Source organism: Bombus pyrosoma, linkage group LG14 (assembly GCF_014825855.1).
Source record: "Bombus pyrosoma isolate SC7728 linkage group LG14, ASM1482585v1, whole genome shotgun sequence".
Classification (NCBI taxonomy): Eukaryota; Metazoa; Arthropoda; class Insecta; order Hymenoptera; family Apidae; genus Bombus; species Bombus pyrosoma.
The window spans coordinates 2,994,474-3,019,867 of NC_057783.1; the positions used below are offsets into that span (position 1 = coordinate 2,994,474).

Consider the following 25,394-nt stretch of genomic DNA (forward strand, 5'->3'; position numbering starts at 1 on the left):
TTAAATCGTTTCTCTTAGAGAATCAACCACGTGCTTGTGTAATAAAATTACGGAATTAATGAAAGATGGAGATGATTAGTTTGGCTTTAGAGTTTCGTTCATATTGGAACCAACGACCGTATTACAGCCGAAATTCGAATGATCGATTAATTAGCATTCGTGCTGGTCCAATAATTTGCGCATAGAGGCGCGATTAATTCTGTTCCACTGATAATAGTCGACCTACTTTCGTTTCACATTTTTTACCCCCGTTAAATATTCAACGAACGACCGCTGCTTGTTCCTTCGATAGTGGCAGGGTTAATTTGTGCAAACTGATCCTCTTCCTCTTTTGTGGCGTTCCCAAGTATCGTTTTCAGATCGATCAACGCATACATTTTTGAGGATGCAACGGGAAAGAGATCGGTAAACCAAACGCACCTTCTGGCCTTTTTAGCCCTCCTCTGTCGTCATCTCACGGAATAAACTGGCATCGACGTCCTTTGGTCTGATTCAGGATGCGTCATCGGGAGGAATAGCCTAGGCTGTCGCGTGCCGGAAGCCATCAAATAGCCTGAAAGTAGCTCGAGAGTATGTTTTAACCTTCGCTCCAACGTAACCCTGCGAAACTAAGGAACGTACATTACCATCCATAAGTATTTGAACAGCTGGTACAATTCGATTAAAACGTTCATATCCTTGTCATATTTTCAATTTTTTTTAAATAGAACAACGTTTTTCTAGCGTTTGATTCTTTGCTTCTTACATCGAGCCTCAATGATCTGCTAAATTGGAACTGAGAGGAAAAATATACGTATCAGTCAAGTTCTATGTCTATTTGCGACGAATAACGAACGCTTCATGAAATTTATATAAATTTTTCGAAACTAGTGGATAGTTGATCTCAATTGGCCCGATTTTAAATCCCAATTTAAAATCACTTAACTCAGGTGACTCTACAGGATCATTCATTCATTCATCTTCAATTATTGCTTCATTCTTCCTATTAATAAATACCGTTTTGATCGACGTCTGCTAATTGCAGGTATACTTGTAGGTTGCCTGAGATAACGTACGAGGCCAAAATTAATTAATCAGAGAATTTCATTCGAAGTACGTCTTACATATTTGCAATACATTGAGAGTGTACCAAGGGGTACTGAAATACTTATGGACGGTATTGTACCTTCTTTTCCCTTTTTGTTTCTTTACTTTCGTTTAACCGATACCGGAGACCCAGTTCTTTCTTCAAAGGAGGACACCCTGTATTATTCCAGGGGATACAGAGGTGCATGACCTAGTTACGCTTGGGCGTGTTATATGGGTCATAGACACCATTCGCAGCAAGTCGTGCACACGTACCTACCCATACAGGGACACGTATTATAGTCTAGAAAATTATGATAGTTTCCACGGAAACGTGATCCTGCGAATATGGGGTAGTAAAAGTTTTATAGCTCACCTACTATATCTTGCAATTATCAGGCATGAATTTACTTCTGGAAATGGAAATACGGCTTTTAGATGAACAACCAAAGTCGATCGACGTTTCTGTATAAATTGTTTCTCCGATTTTTCTCTATTTTTAATTGCCAGTTTAATTATCCAGTAGTATATATAGGCAGCATCGAAGAAGCATCCTCGAGATCATTTTAGGAAAGAAAATTCCGCGAGTACAGATAGCTCTTTAAAGAGTCCTTTTTCAACGAGCAGCTTTTCAGCGGATCAGAGTTAAAAGGCACGAACGGAAAAATACAGGAAGAGGGAAGCAGTTGAGGTTTGCAATGAAATTGGCTATCTGGGCTCTATCAGTAAGCTCGCGTGTGTATTGCAAAGGCAATTTGTAACTTTCTAGTACTTTCTACCATCGTGTGATCGGTGCATATCCAGGAACGATTAACAGCAACCGCATCGATCATTTCTATCGAAATCAACGTTCTATAGTTTAAAAGGTAAATGTTTGCAAGTTGCATAAAATGCATCCGGAAACAGTTTGTGGAAACCTTCTGTGAATGGTTGAGGTAAACAAGGAAATGTCCAACTTTCATAGGAAGTTTTCGTTTCTCTGATCCTGCTATTTCAGAAATCTCTAGATCAAATAGAAGCAGTATAGAAATTAATTTTCCAAATCTAATTTCCCAGATTCTCTCACGAAGCTGTTGTCTCTGTACGTGTTACTCTCTCACTACCAAGATCATGTTCCTGTACTATTTTAAAGCTTCGAGGTGACACGAAATACTTTCAAGATATAGGCTGGAAGATCCTAGGGTACCGGGATTCTCTTGCGCAATTGGAATAGTACCCTTAATAGAATTTTACAAGTTACAAGTTACGAATCATTAACGCTAATAAATTTGCTTGCGTATCGGCACCAAATTTGGTAGCGAGACGAATGAAACTGTACAAGTGAATTTTACGAATTTCGATTTCTATTATTTTACGAACTGATTTTTATTCGGCGACAGATTTTAAAATTATAAAATTCAAGTCTGTATAACTCATAAACTATGACTGGTCAATTCGATAACGTTATTAGTTGGCAAATTATTGTGCGAAATGGTTCAGAAATCGTAATATCATCGTAAAATGTACAGCGTAGGATAATTAAAATCACCGTAAAACAGTGATTCACTCGACACCCGGTACACTCGAAATACGCGCACGCGTGCACTTGCCCGGCGCACGGACTCTCTTCGTTCTCTCTTCCTCTGCTCTGCCCAAGACCATTCCTCCTTGCTCTTCATTCTCATGTCCCCTTCCTTCTCATCTTCGTCGGGAATTTTTCAATTCTCCTCTTGTATTCGTTTTTTTCTACCCTTTCCATCCCCTTTCGAGCTCTAGCGTTCTCTGGATGGCTGAATCGTTCTCTCTACCTCTCTTACTCTGTCCCTCCCCCTGGCAGAGTCCGTCTCGCGCGCTCTCGATATCGCTCTCCTCGTCGAGTCCGCGATTCGAGGGACCGCGCCGCGTTTCTCTCTCAGTCTCTCGCGCAAAGCGGTTTCGTGGCGACGTACCGTTGCACACGATAGATTGTGGCTGGTCCGGGTCTCCTCTACGTGTGTTCTTGTGTGTAGTCTGTCTTTCTTTTCCCTCTTGTCAACCCTCTTTTCATTCTTTCGACTCAACTGGATAGCGACAGTTTCTCAGGCCCTTCCATCGCGACCCCCTTTGCTTCTTTTTCCACGTTTGTACCCTCTTCCTGCTGGAAGATGACCGTGCTGGTGGCTCAATTCGCGGGGGACCATGGATCACCGTAAGAAAGAGACGCGGTGGTTGTCTGTCGCGACTGGTGCTCGAGATAGCGGCGAAGAAGGGATCACAGGCCGACAGAGAAAGAGTGTATTGCTATTTTCGAGACGCCGTGGAGCCCGGCCAACGTGTGCGTCCGGTTTACGGTACGAAAAAAACGAGAGGGAATCGCGGGTGGAAGGTCGTCGCGAGACACGATCTACGATGGATCTTGTGCACGGAAATCGAGCGGTCTTATTCGTTGGTCGATCTCGAGATATTTGTTTACGAGTGTCCTGATCGTTTTGCATTTCTATGTCGAGAATTAATCCCGCAATTGTAGGATATTCTTAATCGTAGTTCGCATAGTGGTAGTTTTAACGTGTCGAGGGTACAGGTTGAGAGAAGAGCACGATGAAAGTTAAACGCTCGAAAGAATCGTTCAGATGATCTATTCAGATTACGCAAGTGATCGAGCTGATTGATCTTGGACGTCCAGTCGATCATTAACCCGCATTAACCTTTGCTACTTAATTTGGTTTGGAAAAATTCATTTGGCACCGTGAGCCACCACTGCGCCCAGTCGAGAAAAAAGCCAGTGATATCGGGTCGATTTTATGTTCCGTGTCTGGGTATTTTTGGAAAAAGTTTCTACGTATCGTTTCGTTGCTCTTATCGGGAATCTCGGGAACTGACCTATCTGAATTCTTATCACGTCGATCGTCGGCCACCTTAAGAAACACAAGTTTATTCGAATAATTCCACCGTTCTTCGATGGATCTAAAGTTTAATCCTTATCTTTCCTATTAATTTTTTTAGAGCTTTACGAGTGTAACCACGAAGCTTTGAAAAAGAGAAATTAAGAATCGTGAAAGGTGAAAGGGTTTCGGTGTACAAGGCGAAGAATAGATTTCGACGACGATGATCGATAAGCTGATAGTGAATCGTGCGGGGTTTATCTTGGATTCAAGACTGTGAATAATGTTGAGTTTGGTCAAGAGAGAAGAGAAAAAGAGAGGATGTCTCGAACGAAGATGTAGCCGTGTTTTCGAGTCACTTTGTCGCGATGATTCCTACTCTTTGTCAATTAATCGTCATGGAGATTGGCCTCTGGAGGTTGGTTATGGTTTTACTACCAAAAAAGAAAGATCGCTGATTCATCCCTTTACTGACATCGTTTTTTTTTTTCTTTTACCATCCAGAGATAGACGATTTATAAATCGAAGTGCAGGTTGAACGAAATCAAAGAACATAGTTGTTGCCAGTGGGCAACGATATTTGTGAACGTACGCGCGTTTAATAGTAATCGTATGTACTCCAGCGAACATACGCTTTTAGCACATAGTACCTCCAGAATACGATGTTTCTAATTGTTAGTCCGTACTTGCGCATGCTAATTTTGCTTTACACTGTTTCCCAGAGAAGAGATAGTTCGTGTATCTACGAAAGTTAGTTCGTTAATCTTTGGGAGGCATTGTTCTAATAAAAATCTTTTTTAATTCAAAGTGATTGAGTTTTGTCACGTGTAACACCGCTTGTATGCACAAAAGTGTGATAGATAACTTGTGAGCAAGATTTGATTAACATACTAAACTGAAAATCACTCGTAAATCCATAAAAATACTTATTAATTATTTCTTCTCATTTTGTCCTCGATTATAACGAGGATCCCAATTTTTTTTTAATAAGTCATTACCTTTGTGTTGTATCTGCTTACAGAGTGTACGATGTTGGAAGGTGGACGTGCAGTGACTTGGCTCCTTGTATCAGCCCTACGAGCTGCACGTCACCCGAAAGATTCACGTACTAACCCAGTTGCACCTGTTTGAACCCACCAGTTGCAGAGTCCTGCACCGTAACCCCATGACGCATTTAACACATGGCCCGCCTGGAGAGTAAGTGTTATTCAGGCTCACGATTTTTCTGCTCCTCATTGCTTTTCCTCCTAAATCCTGATTTACTCGACAACAGAGCAAGCGCGCGTGGCTGACAAATCTTTCCAAGAAATTTGTCTGCTTGCCGTTTTCTCTCGGTGAACGAGTGTACTTTAATATAATACATAAAGGTCTACGAAACGGCGCTGGACGAAGCAACTTTGGATAAGATACACGATTTAGCCGATGCTAAATGAAACGTTTGATCTATCTACAGGGATTAGGTGTCTTTTTAATAAACAAGGTCGAAGGAACGTAGCCAGAACTACGTTTTGGTTGTTTCAGTACCAAGTATAGTGGTGCATAAAGGCAGCAGGTCGCACAGCCGACCTGAGAGTCCCACGGTGGTGGTGCGAGGAGGAATGCCCTCACTGCCATCCTCTAGACAAGGCTTCGTCATAAGTGGCTCCAATACATCATATCAGAACAGCTCGGAGTCGGATATGATAGACGGGAATGCCAATCCGAATGTCGGCTCTTCTCCTACACAGAATTCTCTCCACCGCAGCTCGCCCTCCTGTCCTCCTGACAAATCAGACTCAGAGAACAAGAACTTTCGTACCAGGGTACGTGTCTGATATATTTGAAGATCCCACTATGAAAGGATCCCAGTTTTTAGTTTCTATTTCTTGAAGCATACGTGTTAAAACGAGCGTAAAATCCTTTTTAGACGAATACGAAAGTTAAGTTGCTGGTCAGGAGCCATGCTATGAGAGAGTCGACGTCTCCCCCAAGGGAGCCACACAACGGTTCGTCGTCTCCACATAGCCCTCAGTCGGTGGACGGTGAAAAGAAGTTCGTGGGCAACCTGTCTCCAAATTCCACTAACGTGAAGCTTAATAACAACGAGTCAATGTTCAACAGTAATCTTTGCCCAAATCAATCCCCCAAGCAAATGCGTAATACAGCCACTTCACCTACCTGTCGAGCTCCGTCACGAAATGGTAATATTTGTTCATTTACGAACGGGCTTTTAACAGGACTTTATCGTTACTACAGCGAAGACAGACAGAGTTTATCTTGATCGCAGGTCAATCTAGTCCCTCCCAAATTCACTCACCAAAGAATAATACCTCTCCAACGAACGGCAATAAGTCGGAAAACCAACGTTCCAAGATGACAGGCTCGCACGTGATTCAAAAATGCAATAATTGCGTAAAGAACAATCAAAATGACCGACCTGGCTTGCTTCAGACGCCTGTGTCTCCGTCGAAGGCTGGGCAGGCGTTGCAACACTCGCCAAAGAGTACCAACCTGGCTCAAAACGCGCAAAACAATCAGCAGAAGATGGAACAACGTAGACCAAACACGTTGAATATTTGCAACAACCAGTGTTCGACGCAGTGCGGCAATACCTTGTCCGTGAGCAGACCTAGCTCGCGGCACAAGCTGAGGCATCAGAATTCCTCTCAGGGTAGCTTTGACAGCGCTTCTCCTTGCCTCTCACGAGGTGCGTGTGTTCCAATTTTTAATATAATGTAACTATTAGAGTGCGGATGTTTATGCAAATGGATAATTTATACGAACACAAGTAGAGAAATGAGGCCTATGTAGAAAAGATTTGTTACATGTACTGGATATTATAATTTCTTGTATACTGGGTGCACTCTGTATATTTGCATCTTCAAAAATCCGCAGTCTAATCGCCATATAGAAACTTAAATTAAAAAAGCAAAGTTAATCCCTTATTGCAGCTGTCCTGCTATTATTATTTCAAGTATTTATTTGATTTTGAGGCGAAACAATCTTTCTTTTCTTCATAGATAGTAGTACGGAATTGTATACGGACAGTACTGGAATAGATCTGGAGCATTTCATCGCGGAAACTATAAATCGTAACCAGAAAGATCGCACGGTGCTATTAAAAATCGAGAAAGATCTGATAGAATTCGCGAAGGACAAGCAGAAAGTCTGTCACAAGTTTCCAAACATGTCCTCTTACAACAGAATGCTAGTGCATCGCGTGGCAGCCTACTTTGGCATGGAACATAACGTAGATCAGTCTGGTTCCAGCGTGATAGTTACCAGAACGAAAAACATGCGGATTCCAAATACTCGTTTTAAGGAACACATCAGAGACGATCTGATTCTGTCCGAAGAACCGCGAAGAAGTATTCTGAAGAGAGATTCTAGCTCGTTCGAGGACAATTTCAATTTTAAGTCACCTGACAGATTATCTGGCGATTATTGCCGACAGAATAAGAGTTTCGAGGAAAGGGAGGAGGAGTATGAACGTGCCAGACGAAGAATATTTAAAGATAGCAGTGGGGAAAGTAGCGAAGTTACTTCCTGGCCTTATTGGTCTTCTTCAGAAAGTTCTGACGCTTCTGCGAGATATCGTTTGTTACATCCTTCGGATCATACGATGAGGTAAATACTGTAATAATAGTTTTTATTGTGTGTTGTACTTATCTAATGTAACAAGAAGGCTATGTTGCGTATGTAATAGGCAAACGAAGCTCTTGAAAGGGGAATCTTTCGATGGAAGAGAATCCTGTCGGGGTTCCGTATTGAGGCCATCTGTTTCCAAGTCCTTTAGTTTCGGTGGTTACACCAGGGGAATGCTTTCTAGAGGGGACAGTGTTACATCCACTCATAGTGCTGGGGCTCGCCTTATGAAGCAAGGTTTGTGCTCAGTTCTTTACGAATATAGCCTTTTGTAAATCCTTCCCTACACGCATAAGTTTTATGGAGTGAAATATGTCTATAAATTAGAGATTAAATCTGTTGCAGACTCAGGTGCTAGTATGTGTTCGCGACTAAGTCCTTCGAGTAGCGGCTATAAATCGCAAAGCCAACGCAGCGATGCCACGATATCGCCGTCTCCTTCGCCATCCCCTGTGGCAACCATGACCTGCAGTCATACCCAAGTATCTAGTCAGGATCTCGCTTCTCCGGAATCGAATAATCAAACGGTAATGTGGGCGGTTACCAGTATATCCAGTGTACCGCCAGGTAGCATAATCATAAATCCGCAAACGAATCAGCCGTATACCAATCCAGATGGTTCGATTTACCGCTTCGATCCAGAGAACCCACCAAAATTTTATACTGCTGCATTGCCGCACGAAAACGAAAGGAATAACATGTCGCCCAGCAAGACTATAGAAGTATCCGAGCCACCCAAAATAACACAAAATAACACAAAGAACGAAAATAAAAAGAGATCGCAGACAAACAAGCAACACAACGGTGGTAACACAACAGCAGTGACTCATGTGACGAACTCGGCGACATCACCGAGTTTGCCGTTCACGCCGCCACCTCAACAGAATCCAGGATCATTGCAACAACCGCAACAACAACAACAACAACAACAACAACAACAACAACAACAACAACAGACGCAGCAGCAACAAACTCTAGTCAAATCATCGTCGACAGTGCAAACTTGCAATCACAATCAAGCAGCTCAACCATACACGACCTACGTACCTACCTCAGAACCGTATAATCAGGGTGTCTATCCACCCTCTGTGGGGCAACAGACTGTGATGATGGCTCCTCATCCGAGTCAAAATCAGGCGAACGTTCAAAACAATGGTCAGGGTGATGTATTTAATCAGAATTCGGTTTACGCGAATTATGCAGTACCTGTGCAACAAGGACCAGTGTCGCAGACAACGGAGATAACTGAATTGTCCGGATATTTTATGGGTATGAGTATCTACGATCAACGCGTGACTGGTGATAACCATTCTACGCCGCCGCACTCTTACCCACAACCGCAACCATCTACAAATCAAGCAGTTCAAAATGTGCAGACGATGCCGCAGAATTACTGGCAACCACCACCTAATTCTGTACCGGTATTTAATTTTACGGCTTTATTATATTTTCTAATGTAGCTTTATGTTAATTCCTTGCTTTTGTTTTCGTTTTCTGCAGGCACAACAGACGATGTACTTTGTACCTCCGCCTGGTGCAGCACTTTCAGTCAGTCAGGGTCCAGGTGATAGACAGCCATTGCACCAACAACAGAGATTTACGACAAATTATTCTTTCAATGCACAAACTATGACTCCTCCGAGCCAATCAAATTGTAAGTGAACTTCTTCAAGATTCTTAATTACGATATGATAATTATTTAATATGTTATTTCTATCTTAGCTAATTACGTGGGTAGTTATCCAGTCCCTTACAATTCAATGCCCGCTGTAACACCAGCACCAGGGGATTACACGTATCAACCATCAGTTCATATGGTACCTACGTATTATCCGCCAGGTCAAACGACGATTCAACCACCACCTGTTATGTACAGAGTGCCAACACCACCAAATACTCCAACTTCTAATCAGGTAGCCATTATTATATACAATTTTAAAATATTATCAGTTAGCTTAAGATCAATCTATAAGTCCTATAATCAATTAATTTACAGATGCCTGGAATGCCACTGATGTACGTCAACTCTGGTAGCTATCCGCCACCAACGATGGTATCCAATGGAACATTTGGCCATCAAGTCGGACACAATGGCACATCACCTGCACCTCCTGGAACTTATATGACTCCCGCGCTGGTTCCCAATCTCGTTTTTAGGCAGAATGTTCCTGTGGGTTTTTTGAGATAGTTACATCGAACGAAATCAGAAAAATTTAATGATGAAGATTGTTCAATTGACATCTTAGGTTGTTGCTGGTGTACGAGCTTCAACGCCAGGTAACTCTCAGAGAACTAGCAGGTCGCCGACTCCAGCACACGAGCTGTTCGGAAGTGGGAGCGGGGACAGAAGCGCACAACCCCAACCACGCTACCCACTGCCAATGTATCAGGGTGTCCATATTGTACAAGGTATAATGCATTCATTTTATGCATTTCTGTTACATTATAATCGAGTATTCTTCATTACTTTATTGATTATTTATTATTATAGGAGATATGAGATTGATGCATCCCGCAGTACCAGCCAACCCACGGTTGCAGTATGCGCCAGTACCATCACCACCTGTTGTTCAAGGTTGTCCACGACCGTACCGACCGCCTTCTTATTCGTCGAACACCTCAGGCGCTGGTACACCAACCTCGTTTGATGGGAGAAATCAGAAAATTCGTAAACAGAGGTAATTTATCAATCTTTATTTTTTTTATATCGAGTTAATCAATTATTCATAGAGAATGTCGCTGTACTGGTGTTCTGTAAATGTAGGAAGAAGTAGTATACTAATTTTATTATTGTATTACTCTAATATTATCAAAGTATCGAAAGTGTGTTAAAATGAAAAAGGAAACGGTAACATAAATTGCTCGTTAGGTCCAAAGTAGCATCGTTGCCACCAACAGGCGCGCGGCCCAATCTTTATCAGACTCCTTCCATGCCGTCGCTCTCGTCTAACGTTCCGAAAGATATCAGAGAAGGTAAGAACCGATATTATCCGTTAATTAGTTAGATGTTCGCTCGGTACGTTGCTTGAAAGTTCTGTTACTTTCTACTTTTGTTTCGCTTATGAAGAATGAAATGTGACACAATTTTTGACACGTTCTTGTATCTCCTTAAAAGCGAAACCTGTGGAAGACAATATGATATAAGGTACAGAACTTCAGTATAAAATACTACAAAAAGAACACACGGTATCTACATTGTAACGTAGGTGCTTTTTCACATGCGTTGATTTCGCTTTGTCGATATTTGTTGTTCGTGTGAAAAGTGTGCCTGGAAAATACTTCCTATTTTAGTGTATCCTGTTGACGCGCAAGTCACTGAAGATTATTGCATTACATATGAACCTTTTTCAAGGTTGAAAAAAATAGGAAGCATCAATTTTCAGAGCATATATGACTGTAGCACTGTACGCTTACACACTCACGCGCACAGGTTTCTGTAGGAATATTTACTTTTTGCTCATCTATTTACGCAAACATATTGCGTTTGTTGCACAACAAGTTTCTAAGTTTTGTTTCACTTCTTTTGTCTTAAATCACTCTCGGACTATATACATAGATTTAAACAAACATATCGTGGTAAATTTTTGATTCAGAAGCGACATGTTTTTAAAATTTCTTCTTTATATTTGTTTTATATTAGCTACAGTTATACGATACGTTTGCAACTCATCGTGCGATTTCTATTTTCTCTATACGTGGAAGTATGCTTTAGATCGGCTGATATATGTATATGTATATGATATATTAACGACACTCGTTTAACGCAATCCTGATTTGCACAACAACAATTCACTGGCATTGTATCACGAGAATCGATAATGGAAGCCTGCGCTGCTCTCAGAAATAATCTTTTAATTTCAGGGACCGTGAAGGTGACAATCACCCGCCGAAACCAACTGGTACAATATTAAGTACACGGGCCAATTTTGGAAGAGGATCAGTGCTGAACGTAAAGAAAAAGACAATTATATCGTTACAGGCTAATTGAGAAGAACCGAATAAGCAGCTCGTGGTTTACCGCTATGCATACATGATTCTTATTATTAATATTAACAATACTTTTAATTAAATATCTAAGAGAAAAGAAATATAAAATGCACACACTACTAGAATATAAAAATTCACGTATTACAAAAATCGAAAAAGGAACAAACAAGATTGAAAATCACCCCTAAGATAAAAATGAAAATGTTATACATCTCTTTTGATAAAATGCGGTGACCGATGAAACTAACATAAAATAAAGAAGAAGGAAAAGGAAGACACATTGAAATTCGTTCATACCGATCATATAATAAAAATCTGAATTATCAGAATATTCAAAGGAGAGAAATGAAGCAGAGGAAAATGTATTGAGTACATGAAGGAAGGATAATCTGTGCGTTGTTTTTTGGCGTAGGGCACGATAGACCCAGTGGTACACACCGAACAGAGTTACTGAACAGAATTTTAACTATTACAATTATTATATATTATATATACAGTATATTATATTATATCTGGAGATATTTTAATCGCGGTTTTACAGATACTATATGAATGTGAGATTTACTTTTAAGAGAAGGTACTTTTAAAATGAACACAGATATATACGCATGGATTGCCTGGTCCGGTCTACGGATCAGTCTCGACCGGCTAGGAAATCCTCATTATAAATAACGATAAAACTAATGTACGAGTATTATATAATACACGTTACTGAGTACGTTTACAGTAGCAACCGCAAACGCTGTCCAGCCAGAATCTCTGGACCGGCTCTAGGTTCTTTCAGGAATGATCATTGCTCATTGATTCTTCTGTGTACTGCCACCAAAGAGTTGCGTTAATCTAAAAAAAAAAAAAAAGACAAAAAGGAAAAAGTAAAAAAAAAGGAGAAAGAAGTAGGAAGAACAGAACAGAACAGAACAAAAATATTGCTGCCAGTTGTGACTCGCGGATAGGAATGAAATTATTTGCTACCTCAATTTTATATCGAAAAGATTTTTCACGTTATCGGCCTTTTATGGAGTTGTGAATTCTTCCAAGAAAGCTTTCAATTCTTTTCATTCGAAGACGAGAGTAACCATAATTTCATCGAATATTTAATGATACTTGCAACGTGATTTATTGTACATAAGTATTGCGTAAACGAGATGTTTCATCAGGGAGATAAACGCGATTTATATTCGAAAGGTTCCCTCTGGCATAATAATCGTCTCCCTGATATCTTGCATTCTAAGATCCGCTAACGCTTCTGATCTCTGACGATTACTTTAGTACAAGTTAATGTATCGCTCGAGGAGAAAATGTAAACGTATTCAGTACATGGATCTATATACCTAGTTCGACACAAGTAGTTAAGTAGCGCGAAACCATCACAGCTTAGTGTCACGAAAGAGAACCTATCTCACATACATCTTTAAAAGAAAGTCCATTCTTTCTCTTTTTCCGTTGATCGTCCGTAAATAGGGAATTGATGTAAAGTTTTAGCCGATACGAAACGCGCACGTTTAACGACAATTCTGTATTATTTTGTAAGGTTTCCTCACGAGGGGAATGAACATGAAAACGCGACAGACGCTCCACACAGTAACTATGATTCGTCTTCCAAGCTTCACAGCACGCTTCTGAATCCTATAGATATCCGAACTACGTAATTAGATATACTTTTCACGCCCGATTCTATGAAGAAGTAATATGTAATTAGTTTGGCAGCGGTGATGGTGACGCGTGATCGTCGTAATTAATAATGTCTCCGTCTGTGAAAAAAATTCATCTGCGGAACAACGTAGACGATCTTCATATCGCAATTAACATTCATTTTTAGTTAATCGATCTACTATCAATAACAATACTAAATCTAAGTTCAATATTCCAATTATCATTTCTATTAAGTTTTTAGTAAGGCGTGTACGTTGCTCCGCACGAGAAATACCAAGTGGAATCCATCCAGAAGCTTCGCTTACGGTGATTGTACTTCAGGACGTAGGTGAAGGGTGTGCCTATCTTTTTATGAGATTTAATTGAAAAAAATGCGCGCACCGCGACCTTTTATCTACCCTATGCCAAGCGACGCGAAAGAGAGGCACTACTTTCTTCATAAGAAAGCGTGATAAATTTATCTAAAGATCTCTAGATTTAAAAAGAACCGAAAGAAAAAAAAAGGTAAAAAAGAGGGAGAAAGTGAGAGTGGAAACGAGAGAGACCTGAGCAGAATAAATATTAGACGGATTAAAACTATTCAAATGTTTCAATTATAAAGAGATGGGCGCACAACAAAGTAGTGTTTAACCGTACCTAAAGTCGTCGTAGTGATTAATGAAGATAATTGTACCTATAACAAAAAACAACAAAAAAAAAAGAAAAACAGTTCACGAATCTCTCTAAAACATAATTAACAAAAGAAGGAAAGGAAAAATGTGAAACAGGATTATAATATCGATTATCGAAAGAAACCGCTTGCAAGTGACGTTCACCATTTTATTCGTCACATTGGAATTCATTATTTTCAAATGTTATTCAGTCTACGTAATTTTATGATATTTTTATAATCAATTACGAGAACAATCGATGCGAGAATACGATTAAAGGAAAAGAAATGCATAATGTGTATAATAATATAATTTATGGTCGAGCGTTATTTGCAGGCAGTCGCGCTTACGTCGTGCAACCGGAGCAGCTGAACCAAAGTCATGATTGTAATTGCATAGTCACATTTATTTATTTTTCATTTCGCTCGCATGCGCTTTTCTCAGAATACTCGATGCATCTGCTGTTGCACCACGCTCGTGATTCGTTGCGCTTAATACGTTCTGCAGGAACGTTTTCTTTCGGTGCGTTCTTATTTTATAATAAATTGCTTTATTTAATATACATATGTGTTATACGTTGTGGAAGAAAGAGTTGAGAGTCTAGAGATGTGATCGGCAGGTGTATCGAGCACTGTTCACAAGTGATTTCGTAAGTTCGCCTGGGCTATTGTAGAAATGCAAGAGGGAAAAAACAGAGGGACGAAGAAGGAACGAGAGAATCGACGAAATCATTCGTTTATCGAATGATGGGCTCAAGGGATATTAAAAACTATGTACGATCGACGAAGAGAACGGGTGATAAAGTCATTGTAACCTCACGTTCGTTTCCTACTATTTTTGTATGCAACATAAAAAAAGGAGATTGACGATAGCGAGAGAATTAAGAAAAAGAATAAAATGAAGAATTCGTGTGTGAGAGAGTGGGAGAGGATGAACGATGAAGGGTGAAGAGAATATGAAACAAAAAACAAACAAATTGAAAATGAGAATGAGTACGAAAGAATGAGCATATGAAAGCTTTTTGAAGCTTTTTCGTTTGGAGATCCTCGCATCTTCCTGATCACCTTCCGTTGATTGCGTCGCCACGTCGAAGACTCATTAGCCTTTAAGTGTAACCGGGTGCCTGAAAATTGATTAATTTCTGCGCCACGATTAGCTGATCCCAATAAAATACCGGCACGCGGCTGAAGCTTTTCCGCCATGTGAGGAGTGTAATCGAACTCTTTCAATTGTTATCCGTGCTCCACGAGAAGCGATAGGAACTTTATATTTTTGAGAAGAGAAGAGTAAATTAGTTGATTAATTTCACGGCTAAAACGCCACACAAGTTAGATTTTCAGTTTGTAATCTCGCAAAGAAGTTCTGGCAACTTCATCCTGCCGCTTCTTGTGCACGGCATCCGCAAATAGCGCGTTAGATCGAAGATCGGCGACCCTTTAACTTGATTTTCTTTTATCGTTCTTTATCATTTCCTTCATCGAACACTGTGCGGGACGCAGAACAAAGAGCAGACGACGATTCGTTCGTTGCCGATCTTTTTAGATGCTAGTTGGCGTGAACTCAACGTCTCACCTCAAAAAAGAAAAATCATTATCTTGCAAGATCGTTTTTCATGATTAGTGAGTCTGGAATGCTATGTCCCATGGTGAATACATCTGAAATGTCGATTGATCTTGACTGCGAAGATAAATGCAAAGAGGACAAACTTCAGACGAGCTACACTTGTGTATTTACATTCTTTCTAGATCACACCTGATAGTTTCTTTTACGTTCGACATATCACGTGGAACAAGAGTAAACGATGGCTGTGCCTTTATGCTTAATATTATAATTTAGAGTTTTCATTTGGACTGAGATTTCTGTGCAGGATATCTTCAAATCGTTTCTTGTCCTGTGAAAAGGTTGAATGTTAATATTTATGTATTAAGAAATAAGAAGATGATTCAAATGTATTCACTGATAACATTGGGCTAAACACTGTGTCAAGATCATGTTAACTCTTTGAGTCTCAGAGAGAGTAAACTTTCATTGAAATGTTTGGTCTTTTTTTTTTTTTGTATGGAAAATTCTATGATTTGCATTAATTTTATGGAAGAAGAGTTTCCATATTTTGTATATAATTTTAAAGAAATGTATGTGTGAAAGCATATGTAGAATATATACATAGGCTGATCCTCAAAGAGTTACATAGGGAAAAGATGATTGAGTGCGTGTGGGAAGAAAAAAGGAATAACAAAAGAAAACCTACGACGAATCGAAGAATTCGTATGCATATGCATCACGAAGGTGACCGAGAAGGTGAATGAAATTAGGAATCGTATGATGGAAACAAAAGAGCTATACTACCAACCCAAAGATGCGCAACATCATAGAGAGCCGGACAATTTGATAGAACTCATGTCAGTCTAATTATATTTCTTGTTATATTATATACATATATATATCATATTTTCCAAAAACGAATTATATATAATTCAATAAAAAAGAAGACACTCTCGTTTGATACTTTGCGAGATTTTTTAATCATTCCTGTCATTTAATATTCGTTTTATTTCCGTTATCTGTTAAGTCATACAAAAAAATTTTATCATTTTATTAAATAAATTTGACTTCTTTCAATGGTTTTTGACGACTACCAGTAAGTAGCTTCTCGAGATCGTTTTTGGTATACTTTTCATTATTTTCAGCAATAAATTTCTTCAAGTAGATTATATTTGAGTTCCCTGAAGTCTTTATTCAGTTTCTCGTAATCGAAACAGTTTTATAAAAGTTTGAATAAAATATTACATCAGGTGAATGAAATTTAATATTTTTGTTAAGGTTACGGCAGTAAGGATTGAATAAGCGTCATATGCTGTTTTTCAACAAGTCAATTAATATTATCGTCACAAGTAATTGTTCCTAATGGTATGTATATTTCAAACAATTTTTTAATGAACTATAAAATTTTGTACAAAAATAAATTTAGAGAAAAAGAAGTATCGGGGTACTAATAGAACATGATACGTAGCTGAGTTATCTGCGTCCTGTGGTAGCTATGTGAACTAAAATTTGAAATTACACCATTTCGCGCGGTGTCATATTGGAAGGTGGAAGCAACTGCAGAGCTCGTCAAAAATTTAATATACAACGACGTGTTATTGCTTCAAAATGGTGAGAATCTGGATTTGTATCAGTCGATTTCAGGAAAATGGTACGTACTTTAGAATGTGAAAGTTGTATGCCAAACTCGGGTGTCGGAGGCGTCCCGGGACGTCTCTCTAGTGTAGGCCTTTGCGCCCGGGTTATGTGTGAGAACTGTGGAGTGAATGTGTTGGTGTGCTTGTTTTACCATTTTTTTAGTTTTAAATAGAGGTTTCCGGGTAGAATAGGTAGCATATTTTCTAGTATGAGTGTTAACCATAAGTAGGTTAGGCCGGGAAGGTTGACAGTCTTTCGTCGGGTAGGCGCGTTTTCGCGTGTCCAACCTGTTTCAGGAAATTTGATTTGAAAAGTTGACGGTGAAGCTGGCATCACGAATGGAGCATACCATTTGTCTTGAGCCTTGCCTATCGATTTTTCGAATATCGCGGTCGTGGTCGCGAGTGGGTTCCGAAACGAACGTTTATTGCTCGAGCTTGCACATGCGAACTGGCAACGGTCGCCATGATTGTTGGTCGTCATGTGCACTGGGAATAGCATCCGCAATTTATCTTTTTATTTTACCTTTATAAGTTATTTTTTATTTTGCGATTAGAAAAACTTGAGCCTAGATTTAAGTTTCAGCGGGCATTGCGCCCAAAGAAAGAAGAGGCTATGAGCCGAAGAGGCCCGGCAAACTGCCGTTCAAGAGGGCAACTACTAATAGCTCTTCATCCTCTGGATCATCCAGAGCATGGAAAGTCACTCTCGTTACTACTTTGTCACTATGCTCGCTTTTAATATTTGTAGTAGTAGTAGTAGTAGTTCTTTTTTTTCTTTTTTTGGCCGATGTATATGTCGGTTTTTCTTATTAGTGTCGCGAGAGAATGATTACGGTTTGAATTAGAGTTGCGATAAAATGATAATCGCGTCTGCTTTAGAGTTGCGAATTACGATATCGCGATTTTCTTTTACAATTTTGATTATGAATTTCCAGAATTTCATATTAGTTTTCTTGTGTCCTTTAAAATTTTTCTTTCATTTAAGATTAGATTAAAAATTATTAACGTTTCATTAACTTTATAATATTGCAGTTTGTACTAGTATAGTATAATATTTGAACTAGCTTTTTCTTCATATAATGAATTAGTGAATAGTGAGTTAGTTAATATTGCAAATATGATGATAATTACATATAGTAAATTAAGGTTTTCGGAATAGAATGAATATTCCACTCACGGTTTGTTTCCGGGGATTGTATTGGGTGGATACTTTGATGGCCCTTCTGGCTTTTAGAGTCATTTCTTTTTCATTTTCAAGTATAGATTTTTATCTCGTCATTGTTTCAGTGAAGTATTATGTTTAAGAATTGAAGAAGTTATCGTTATATCTCTTGAGGTTTAGTTTACAATATATTAAATTCTACATTTAAGTCTGTGTTAGGGTATTCGTTTTGCAATTGCAAGGTATCATCCCCTGTATATCGTTCATGATTTCATGGTAAAATTAAATTTTACTTCCACCTATGACTAATGTTGTGATTTTCGTTATGACGAGTCGCCAAAAGACCGACAGGATAAATTTCATTAGTGAAATCAGAATGTTTCCCCGTGGTATTAATTAACTACGTTAGTTTATGGTTACAAGATTTATTACGTTTTCGTTATTTACACAAGTTCGTTGTAAGTTTTGGACAAGGGTCCAGAGAAACATTGCAGGACCTAGTGAAGAATCGCGTATCCTTACAAAAAGAACTCTATACAGGCAGTTTTTATCCCCAATGTCGCTATGAACCAATGCCACGAATACGACGAAACAATAACGCTCGTTTGTTATACCATTCGTCGAGTGCTTTCGATCCACGACGTTCTTTAACACTACCGATCGCTCGAAATTATTGCACTTTGTTACACATTTGTAAAACATCGCGACAAAGAACTTTTAATTATTTTTTTTATAAAAGTTAAATATCTTACGAGTAAGAACGTCGTATCTCCTAGATTTTATACAGCTTAGATAGCTCACAGTATTTTTGGACGAATTTTTGTTGGATATTTCATCGATATTTCATCGTAAATTTTCACTTTCCATCGTTTAACATAATTTTACGATAAAAATTCTTACTGTACGATGTTCCTGACCAAACTGAAGTTTATGAGCGATCGTAGGTGTACAGAGACAATCGTCGGAACAAGCGGTTCCATGTAAACCGAATCAACATTTTTATACTTTTTTTCGTTTTCTTAATTTCTTGCGTATAGCTTATAGGTTACGAGTGTTACGTTTGCGTGTCCATTCTTTCTTTTCTTTCCCTCTGTTCTCTTTAAATGTAAATTTTACGATCTGTACCCACCACCACGCTGGACCCATTTACGCGACCGCGTAACTCTTTTTTTTCCTCACAAATTAAAAACTAAGAAGAAAAGAACGCTCCACGCGACTAATAAAACGGCGATACCCTCACTTCTTTTTCGATTCTTTTTCTTCCACAAAAAGTCACTAGATTCTCTACTACGAGATACGCTTGTCCATCAATTAGCTTTTGGTCGTAAAAGAATCGAAGAAACGACGAAGCAATTATACAGGGTACTTCCGATTTGAACGTAAATTACGTCATTCGTTAACAGATATTTTATCCTTATTTATCGTCTAGGTAACAGTCGGAAGTATCCCGTAAAAGAGGGTATCGTTATCGGAGCAGCACCTCGATTCAATGGAAACTAGTTTACGTTTAAGCGTTATAATGGATTATGCACTCGTTTATTGCCACACTCATGCGAATGTCCCGTGGCCATGGACACGAGGAGACGTTCCACTGGTTTATACGCTACTATTCAAAAGTATCTGGACATTTACCTGTATTCGACAAGATTCATTATAAAATTACGATAAATAAATTTTATATTAGGCAGTGATACGCATGAAATGTTTTTCCAAATAGCCTTAGCTCTGCATATTTTCTTTGCATAATTAATAAACATCATATTATTTAATCAGAGTAATTCACGTACGATTCGATACCTGTGAAAGAAGTTTACCAAATATTGGAACAATTAATACTCCAATATCGATAGTATACAAATAATCTTAAATATCGCAAATGAAAATTAAAAAATATTGTAATAATTCCTAGTGCCGTCTCTAATTATTGCTTTGCTATTAGCCAATTTGTGCAATTTGTTGCAATTCTTATATTGTTACTACGAATCGACAAAAGTATCCGGATACTTATGAACGATAGCGTATCTCCTTCTTCTAACACCTTTTTAATCTTTGGTGTGTACAGGACGATGTAGCGTGATTCTTTTCTCCTCGTTCTCGCGGCAACGGGACTTAATCTCACGAAACACCGTAGCGCATAGTCGGAAGCACGTAATAACCGATGCATCCCATACAAGTTTACCGAGTTGCCCGTTCGAAGCAGCCTCGATTCGTTCGAATGCACAGAAACTTGTCTGTAATCGATTAGCCAGCAGCTGGTTAAGTGCTCGTGATTTGTTTATTGCTTGTCACGAGCAAATTATATTCATTAAGATCATAGTCGAAGATTCTGTAAGGGAAGCAAACTGGTAACTAGAGTGTGGATCTTTATGCATTTATGAAGAGCTTGAAGGTGCAAAAATGGGTGAACTATTTGTCCATACTTGATAAGACCATATAAACGAAGTTCTAATTGTATTTATAAAGAAGCAAGATAAATGGATTACTCCTAGATTTGACACGTTTTACATGAAAGTAATAACACTTAATCCATAATATTTAGCAAATAAAAATTTCCTCCTTGGCTTTTATTTCTTTAGCGAAAGATAAATTTGCATAAAAATCCACAGTCTATTGGTAACTGATAGAACAAACTTAGAATTTGGAAATTTAAGTGACCGAGTTTCAGGAGCCAGGGATTATCCCTTTGCCACAAAATTTAGAAAAAAAGAAGAAGGAATAAAAAGACCGTGACTATAAATATTGAGAAAGAATTGTCATAGATGCGGATAAGAAATATGCAATACTTGGCTAGGAAATCGGGATGGGAGGAAAAGAAGGACGGTAGTTAAAAATCACTGGGGCGTTTGATTCGCTTAAGAAGTATCTCTGGCGACTTCACCTTAAACGCTAGAGTGAGTCGTTCTGCGCTGATGATTAAGTTAAATTGCCAAGATAATGGAGACAGAGAGAATATTCATATGGTGCGCCTTCTGTTTTTAGTGCGGCTGCTAGGTTAGCTAGGACAGCGTATACCGGACTAGTATACAATATGTATATAATATAATATAATATAATATAATATAATATAATATAATATAATAATAAAAATAATAATAATATAACGTATATATTAAAGTTAATCCTAAGGATTTCGTGTCGATTCGTCTCAAGTTGTCTCTGGCTAGGCTAGGATTTCTCTAAAACTGCTCAGGTTCTAACACGTGCATCTTATGAACAATTTTACAACTGGGGAAATTTCGAAAGGGCAGTTATTGGGACGAGTTATCAAACGGATGGCAAGAAACGTATCTGAATAAAATACACAGGAATTTCTTGATTCAGGAGGTACACCGCCTTAGCAGTTTAAACAAATCGAATCTTATCGTACTTCTTTTGAAGGTTTTAGGCAGTTTCTAAATTCCTTTCCGAAATTCACAAACGAAGTTAGAATGGAAATTATCAGGAAAAAATCTGCAGTTTTCATTTCGTATCGTAATTATCCAAAAAAAGATTCTTGGAGTTAACCTATCTTTAGACATTTTTAAGGTGGTGCATCCTCTCTTTATCGAGCACTTTCGACCACGTGTTCGGACCTATAGGGTTCTGAGCTATTTCTTCAAAGAAGCAACAATAGCATCGGCAGTTGAGCAAAATCTCGTTTAATCCATCTAAATTCTCTACACCTCGATGCACCGAGGCTGACGTAGAACCGATATAATTGGAAAAATTTCCATCTCGACATTAGTATCGATTGGCCGCTCGCTTCACTACCATATAGCTAAAGTTTTTCATTCTTTCATTCGAATCACCTCGTTTGTTCGAAGATATCGAGGTTAGGATGAACTTAGCTGCTGTGACTATATGCAGTGTTCGTGTAAGGTCCGCTGTAGATGGACGAACCCGTCGTCGAGATGCTCTTGTGTCGTCTCTTGGCCAGCAGTGCTAGAATGGCCGCGACTACCACCAGCATGAGGATCAGACCCGCGATCGCGATGCCGATGGCGAAGCTCCTCTGCGATATGCAGATGTTGTCGGGATCGTCGATAGTCTGCAAATGGTACAAGCCGAGTTCCTCGGGATCAGAAAATGGATAAACTTTTGTCTTCTTTGATTCGAAATCAAATATTCGAAAACTTATTGTAAATTTTCTACAAACTAACATTTGTACTACTACACTGAATGTATCATTGAATCTATCGCGTTTTGATTTCAATTTTTTAGCAGACTCCTCTGAATATTCTGTCTAATGTATTAAAAATCGCTTCACTGTGTTTTCCTTGATAATTTATATGGTTTTTCGTCTCGCATGTCTTACGAACGAAAGCTACGAAGTTACGTATGTTTCTGAATTTTACCAGGAAATGGCAACGGACAGGAATATCAATGCGACTAACCCTTTCTCTGAAGACGTCGTCGGTGAAGTCTGACTTGGAGCCAACGTCCGAGGCTTCGTTCACGTATAGTCCGCTATAAACTTCGATGGTAGCTGGCGTTCCTCCGTCCAGGCCTTCGACACCTTTCACTGTATTGTCGTCGGCAGTGTCCCTGCGTCGTCTGGATATCAAATTACACGCCGGTGGCTGCAACAGTGGAATATCGATGATTTCTTTTGGATTTTCTCCAAATGATTCTTCGTAGGATCTTCTTTCTACCCAACTTGTTACAGTTACATAGTTCTTCCCAATCTTTCTAAGCGATCTTTCAACAACTACGAGGAAGAGAATTTCTGTGAAGAAGAAAGGTAGAATTTTGATTACCGTGTTGCTGCATCCTCCACCGTGTTTTACACATAGTCTGACGTTGCATTGATAGTAGACACTGGCTGTGTAGGGGAATTTATGCGCCTGGAAGTTCACCCTTGCCTCCGTCTTATCTTCGTTATACGTGAATTGTCCCATGATCTCACCGTCGACTGGGCAACTGTAATAGCAACACAGTTTTTGCATATAGATGTGATATATCTGAAAATACTTTTAATTACAATAATTGATAATTATATATACTTAGTCTGTCAAGTATCGCGGATTTGATTGTTTAAACTGGGAACATTCAAAGTCTTAAAAAGGAGGGAACATTGTGCCGAGAAGAACGAATCAAATCGAAAAGTGTTTTCTGGTAATAAACCTCAGAAAAACAGGTCTTGCATCAGAACTTTGAAATTATATGAATAATTTGCTATCAGAAATTTCTAACATATACTTTTCTCTCCTTATATAATCTTCGCAGAGGCTGTTCTTTCGAGATCGATCAATAAGAAAATAGAAGGCGAATACTAGGAATATTCTGCAATTGCACGAACAAATCAAGAGGGAAAGTGTGCGTGTAACCTGTTGGTTGGATCAGCTGATTTGCTTATGAAAAGAAGTCAGTGAACCGGCCCGCTTTATACCCTGAATTCCGACCCTTGAATAATTCATACGACGCTCTGACGCGAACAATTTATTTGTACCGGTCGAAGAATTATTCTTACGTCCGCTAACCTGTCTATTATTAAACGTCTCCGCGGACGGAATAAATATGAAAAACGAAGTAAAATGGAAGAGAGAATTTTTGTTTGGTTTGATTCATCGACGGGTAAATGTGAATCGTTGGGCAAAGATATATTAGTCACCGTTTCTTTTCAATGTTCAGCATCCAAAGGAAGTTGATTTAGTTCGTCATTTTATAACAAAAGACCACAGTTATTGAAGACTGAAGTGCATACTCATAAGAATCTATACATTCGATCTTTCTGATGAATTAAACATCTGAAGGATGAAACCCATGCGATTTAACCATCTCACACAAGAACCTATGTACCTAAATTATATATAATTGTTCCACGTTGTTGTAATTCGTCAGAACGTTAGTTCTTTAAAAAAGGCATCTCTTGTAAACCTTATACATTTCGAATCATCGAAACATACGTATATCGTATACTCTTAAATATTATATTTATCATTTGCGTTTCCCAAAGATATGCAAGACAAAATTACCCCTCGTCGTTTATGAGTCTCTGCTCTCCCCATCCTAAGCCGTCGCGCACCAAGCAGTCGGAGATCTTCAGCCCGAACATTTCCTGTTTGTCGATGCTAATGACCAAGGTCAAAGGGTCCCCGATCTTCACGTTTTCCGCCACTTGATGCCTCGTTGGATCTCCGTTGAAGATCTTCATCGTGCATCCTGGCATAGGAGCTGTTGCCTGTCGAGAGACGTAAAACGCAATTTATTATTCATCTGCGGAACGTTTCCCGATCTTTCACGATTGCTCGATACTTTTTTGCTGAGTGAAGAGAAAAAGCTTCTCCTGACTCGTCTTTCGCTAAATTAGAAAATAGGCTCATCCTGAATGCCGTAATCATGTTTGACGTTGATGTAACTCGGGTTTAGGGCTTGTAGCAATAATTGAATGAACACGTCTCATTGATCGTAGGATTTCAAAGGAAAATGGCATCGTTACCTGAAGCGGTAGAGACTGCAGCATGGCCACGTGGGTTTGATCGTTCGTTACTACTTTGTCTCGTGTTTGGTATCGGCATCTCACGTGAAAACCTCTGCCCTGGTTCGTGATCAACTTCAGGTGCGGCTGCACCACTATAGTGTTGAAGTACTCGATACCACCGTCGTCCTATAACAAAGTTTCGACAATTTTTTGTTATTATTCAGGTTTATAAATACCATCATCCTTAAACGATAGAGTATTATTCCAAATTTGATAGTCTTTGATTTTACCAAGAGTACAATTTTTCTCATCAAACTAGCTTACTCTACCTCTGCTCCTAGCCTTAATTACTTTCCAAGATCACTGTCCAACCACTCCAAATCAAATATTGTTCCAAATTTTTGAATATTATTAAAAAAAGGAAACCTAATTAGAAATTTCATATATTTTATACGTTTCTGCTTATTATACGTATTCTATATGCACTCTTGCATCTCCAAATTTTTCAATCAACAAATACGTAAAACCATTTACGATCTATTTATCATTGGTAAATTTCAACGTTCTCTAATCTTTCAAACTGACTTGACCCATTTTTGATCCTAGCTTAAACTACTTGCCAAAACCACTTTGAACCAAAGCGCCTCCTCTATGGCAACAAACACATGAAATAATTCAAGTAACATTATAGCGATGTTTATCTGTGTCCCCGTTTCTACGCCGTACCATTATACTACGATCGTCTGGTTAGTTGTTCAAACAAGCATGGCAAAAACGCGGTGCGTATAGGCGGGTTTCGGTGCCGGCTGTTGCAATTCTCTCGTTTACGAG

At 39.0% G+C, this 25,394-nt stretch overlaps 2 protein-coding genes across 16 annotated transcripts in view; one reads left to right on the forward strand and one right to left on the reverse strand.

The window, feature by feature from the left end:
• Positions 1–16,324, forward strand: part of LOC122574738 (R3H domain-containing protein 1-like) — a 29,594-nt gene extending 13,270 nt beyond the window's left edge. For 2 of the 14 annotated variants that reach the window (XM_043742682.1, XM_043742681.1), the window contains exons 2-17: positions 4,027–4,323; positions 4,410–4,515; positions 4,927–5,102; positions 5,427–5,707; positions 5,812–6,085; positions 6,172–6,591; positions 6,905–7,511; positions 7,570–7,766; positions 7,857–8,950; positions 9,030–9,183; positions 9,252–9,442; positions 9,526–9,699; positions 9,776–9,938; positions 10,021–10,207; positions 10,399–10,502; positions 11,391–16,324. In XM_043742682.1, the coding sequence (XP_043598617.1) occupies positions 5,087–5,102; positions 5,427–5,707; positions 5,812–6,085; positions 6,172–6,591; positions 6,905–7,511; positions 7,570–7,766; positions 7,857–8,950; positions 9,030–9,183; positions 9,252–9,442; positions 9,526–9,699; positions 9,776–9,938; positions 10,021–10,207; positions 10,399–10,502; positions 11,391–11,440 (3,912 nt within the window). In that variant the 5' untranslated portion in view covers positions 4,027–4,323; positions 4,410–4,515; positions 4,927–5,086 and the 3' untranslated portion in view covers positions 11,441–16,324. Of the gene's footprint in view, positions 1–605; positions 1,932–2,403; positions 3,375–4,026; positions 4,324–4,409; positions 4,516–4,926; positions 5,103–5,426; positions 5,708–5,811; positions 6,086–6,171; positions 6,592–6,904; positions 7,512–7,569; positions 7,767–7,856; positions 8,951–9,029; positions 9,184–9,251; positions 9,443–9,525; positions 9,700–9,775; positions 9,939–10,020; positions 10,208–10,398; positions 10,503–10,644; positions 10,675–11,390 lie in introns of those variants that run through there. The other 12 variants (XM_043742693.1, XM_043742694.1, XM_043742688.1 and 9 more) reach the window with 11 other exon arrangements.
• A 2,248-nt stretch (positions 16,325–18,572) lies between these two features.
• LOC122574574 (cuticlin-3) overlaps positions 18,573–25,394 on the reverse strand; it is a 69,073-nt gene continuing 62,251 nt past the window's right edge. For both annotated transcript variants that reach the window (XM_043742293.1, XM_043742291.1), the window contains exons 5-9: positions 24,582–24,749; positions 24,118–24,323; positions 22,900–23,062; positions 22,537–22,722; positions 18,573–22,190 (exon numbers count right to left, since the gene is read on the reverse strand). In XM_043742293.1, coding sequence (XP_043598228.1) covers positions 21,987–22,190; positions 22,537–22,722; positions 22,900–23,062; positions 24,118–24,323; positions 24,582–24,749 — 927 coding nt within the window. In that variant the 3' untranslated portion in view covers positions 18,573–21,986. The remainder of the gene's footprint in view (positions 22,191–22,536; positions 22,723–22,899; positions 23,063–24,117; positions 24,324–24,581; positions 24,750–25,394) is intronic.